At 54.1% G+C, this 3,539-nt stretch overlaps 1 protein-coding gene across 1 annotated transcript in view; it reads right to left on the bottom strand.

The window, feature by feature from the left end:
• CLSTN3 (calsyntenin 3) overlaps positions 1-3,539 on the bottom strand; it is a 30,993-nt gene that overhangs the window by 15,366 nt on the left and 12,088 nt on the right. Inside the window, exons 11-14 of the mRNA XM_010835676.1 lie at positions 3,351-3,385; positions 2,622-2,678; positions 1,778-1,935; positions 1,499-1,647 (exon numbers count right to left, since the gene is read on the bottom strand). Coding sequence (XP_010833978.1) covers positions 1,499-1,647; positions 1,778-1,935; positions 2,622-2,678; positions 3,351-3,385 — 399 coding nt within the window. The remainder of the gene's footprint in view (positions 1-1,498; positions 1,648-1,777; positions 1,936-2,621; positions 2,679-3,350; positions 3,386-3,539) is intronic.

Genomic DNA, 3,539 nt, shown 5'->3' on the forward strand with positions numbered 1-3,539 from the left:
GTGGTTTAGACGGTAAAGCGTCTGCCTACATTGTGGGAGACCCGGGTTCAATACCTGGGTGGGGAAGATCTCGTGGAGAAGGAAATGGCAACCCACTCCAGTGTTCTTGCCTGGAGAATCCCAGGGACGGGGCAGCCTGGTGGGCTGCCGTCTATGGGATCGCACAGAGTCGGACTCGACTGAAGCGACTTAGCAGCAGCAGCAGAACAGTGGAGAAGGGAACCCAGAAACCCTGACCCCTGCATTGCGTGATGCAGCCACTAGAGGGCAGTAGCTCTTAAAACTTCCCTACAAGCATAAAGGGTGAAAATGCCTTCAGGTAATAAGTGGTGAAAATGTCTTCAGGTAATAATCTTCCCTGGTAGTTCAGACTGTAAAGCGTCTGCCTACATTGTGGGAGACCCGGGTTCAATACCTGGGTGGGGAAGATCTCGTGGAGAAGGAAATGGCAACCCACTCCAGTATTCTTGCCTGGAAAATCCCATGGATGGAGGAACTTGGTAGGCTACAGTCCATGGGGTCACAAAGAGTCAGACATGACTGAGCACTTTCATTTTCATTAAGTGTGCAGAAAAGGCACTCTGCTGGCATTTGATCTGGACTCGTATCGTTTACTCTCACAATTCCATGAGTTAGATTCTACTGTATCTCTACTTGATGGTACTTTCTCGGTACTAAAAAAGCTAGTAAGTAAAAACTCTGTATCTATAACTCTAGTGTTTTCATGAGCCTAAATCAATCTGTATTCTTAAATAACTAATATACTTAAGGGCTTCCTTGGTGGGTCAGCGGTGAAGAATCGCCTGCCAATGCAGGAGACATGGGTTCAATCCTTGGGTTGGGAAGATCCCCTGGAGAAGGAAATGGCAACCCACTCCAGTATTCTTGCCTGGAAAATCCCATGGACAGACGAACATGGTGGTTGAGTCCAGGGCGTTGCAAAGAAGTCAGACACAACTGAGCAATCAAACCACCACTCCTGGCGCCCAATCCAGGACCTTCCTCTGTCCCCTTTCGAATATCAGCACAGACGTATAGAGATTAAAACTCCTAAATGCTGGAAGTGTGCTTTGGTGGGAAGAGTATGTGTAAGCTGCTCTGTCATGTATGACTCTTCGTGACCCCATGGACTGTAGCCTGCCAGGCTCCTCTGTTCATGGGATTTTCCAGGCAAGAATACTGGAGTGAGTCACCAATTCCTACTCCAGGTGATTTTCCCGACCCAGGGATTGAATCCAGGTCTCCTGCATTGCAGGCAGATTCTTCACCATCTGAGCTAACAAGTGGAAAGAGTAATGAACTCATTGTTGAAAAATCTGAGTCTAGTCCACACTCTTCTTGCTGCATTGCTGTGTCAACTGGGAAGGTCAGTGTTCCATCCCTAAAACCAGAGGGGAGGGGATGCATTATGTGCCTAGCCGTTGGTGGCATCTAAGGCCAAGGAGTTCTGACACTGTCTGGCTCTGTTCTGTGACTTGCCCACCCACCAGACACTCACTTGACGGCAGTGGTGAGGCGCAGGGGCCTGACGCCAGGCGTGGCAAAGCGCAGAGTGTTCATGTAAGCCACATGCTGCAGGGCATGGTTGAAGGTCTCCACATCATCCCCCTCCAGGGTGAGCAGGGACTGCGAGGGGTTCACGTGGACCTGGGCCCCAGACACAGACAGGGCTGAGAGCAGGACGGAGAGGAAGGGAGCCGAGGGGGTGGGGTGGGGTGGGGCGGGGCGAGGGCAGGGAGCATGCCCGGAGGGAGGGGGCCAGAGGAAGGGGCGATACCTTCATGCCTTTGCCCAGGCTCTCGAAATCCCTATAGTCCAGCCCCTCCCGACATGCATAGAGGCACTCGATGACCTCACGGCTCTCCAGGCGGCCTGAGCGCACGCTGAAACCAGCCAGGTAGCCGTGGAAGTAGTGGTGGATCGGCAAGGGGTCTCCTAGGGCAGGAACACAGGGGTGGACGGGAGGTAAGAGGTGTCAGAGGGGAGGGCGGAGGAGGCCCCAGGTAGAAGAGGCTGAGAACAAGACAGAAAAAGAGCAGCAGGCTGGGGAAAGAAGACGGAAAGAAGCCAGATAGGGCTAAAAGAAGGATGGATGAGAGGCAAGTGAGGCTAAGGGAAGATGGGAGAGGGAGAAGACGAATAAAAACTGGGGCAGAGAGGGATGGAAGGCGAAAAATAGAAGCCACAGAATGAGAAAGGCTTCCAGGATAAAGAGAAGAAGGAAAGCAGGACCAAAGGGAGGAAAGAGACCCAAGGCGGAAGAGGAGAGTAAGCGAGGGGGTCTCCACGGTGCATGCGGGGGGCGCCGGCAGGGATGCGTGGGAGCTTCAGGGATGCCCAGCTCTCCCGGCCGCGTGGCCGTCTCCTGCCCCCTGTGCTCTGCCACGCGGAAAGCCAGCACGGGAAACCTGGATGTCACTCTGTGGACAGAAGAGGACACCGGCTCCCAGCCGGCTCCATCCGGCTGCACTCTCTCCGCCTGGCCATGCCGCTCGGAGGCTGTAACCCCGGTGGCGCGCGAGGCGGTGAAGCGCAAGGCTGGGTAGGACCGCGCGGACGCGGAGCCCAGAGCGCCAGGCTATGACGCGAGCTCGGCGGCCTCGGGTCTCACACGGAAGTACCTGCTGTGGCGTCCGTACTGTTGTCACCTCCCTTTTCCTTCTCTTTGTTCTTCTCCTCTGGGGGAGAAAGAGTGCCAGTGAGCCCAAGGAGGCGGGGCCAGACTGACAGGGAGGCTGGGGAGGTCTTCCTCGGGCTGCCCCTGGCCATGTAGGACTTGAACCTCTAACTGAGTCCCAACCCTTCTTTTGTCTTGTCTGAGGTTATCTCGGGCCTCTGTTGTAGACAAAACCCAAATATGCTGCTGAGGAAATACAAGGGCTCTGGTACCCCCCACACACACACACACCATACAAACCACATGCATTACATACATACATACACCACACACACAAACATACCGCATACACACACTGCATACACACCACTTAGACACACCATATACACAAACGTACCACATACTACATACAGACACACCACACACACACTACATTCACACCACACACACACTATACACACAAACCATATGCACTACATACATACACACACTACATGTACACAAACACCACACACACACCGCATACACACACACACACACACACACACACACCATCCCAGAAGGAAAAAATGAAAGAAACAGCTTAAAAGTTGGAAGGTTGCTGACTCTCTGCAGGGTTCCTCCTCCAGCAGAGGAACAGGCTGTGAAATTATGACGGGGACGGATCATAGTATGAATCGGCTGCAGGTACAGAAAGTGAGATGCTGGTGATGGCCGAGTCAGAGGGGATGACTAGTCCAGCAGGCAGGAGACCAGAGGGGCGGTGGTCTCCTCCAGCGGAGAGCTTTCCCAGCCTCCCTGCCCCACTTCAGGGAGACGAGGTCATAAGGTCAAGCTGCCCTTGCTCCTCCACCAACCACTGGGCCCCTCTACCATGAGCGCCTCCGTGGAGAAGCTTGGGGTTGAGGCAGGGGGACTTACC

This window comes from Bison bison, unplaced genomic scaffold, assembly GCF_000754665.1.
Source record: "Bison bison bison isolate TAMUID 2011002044 unplaced genomic scaffold, Bison_UMD1.0 scf7180017845551, whole genome shotgun sequence".
NCBI classification, from domain to species: domain Eukaryota; kingdom Metazoa; phylum Chordata; class Mammalia; order Artiodactyla; family Bovidae; genus Bison; species Bison bison.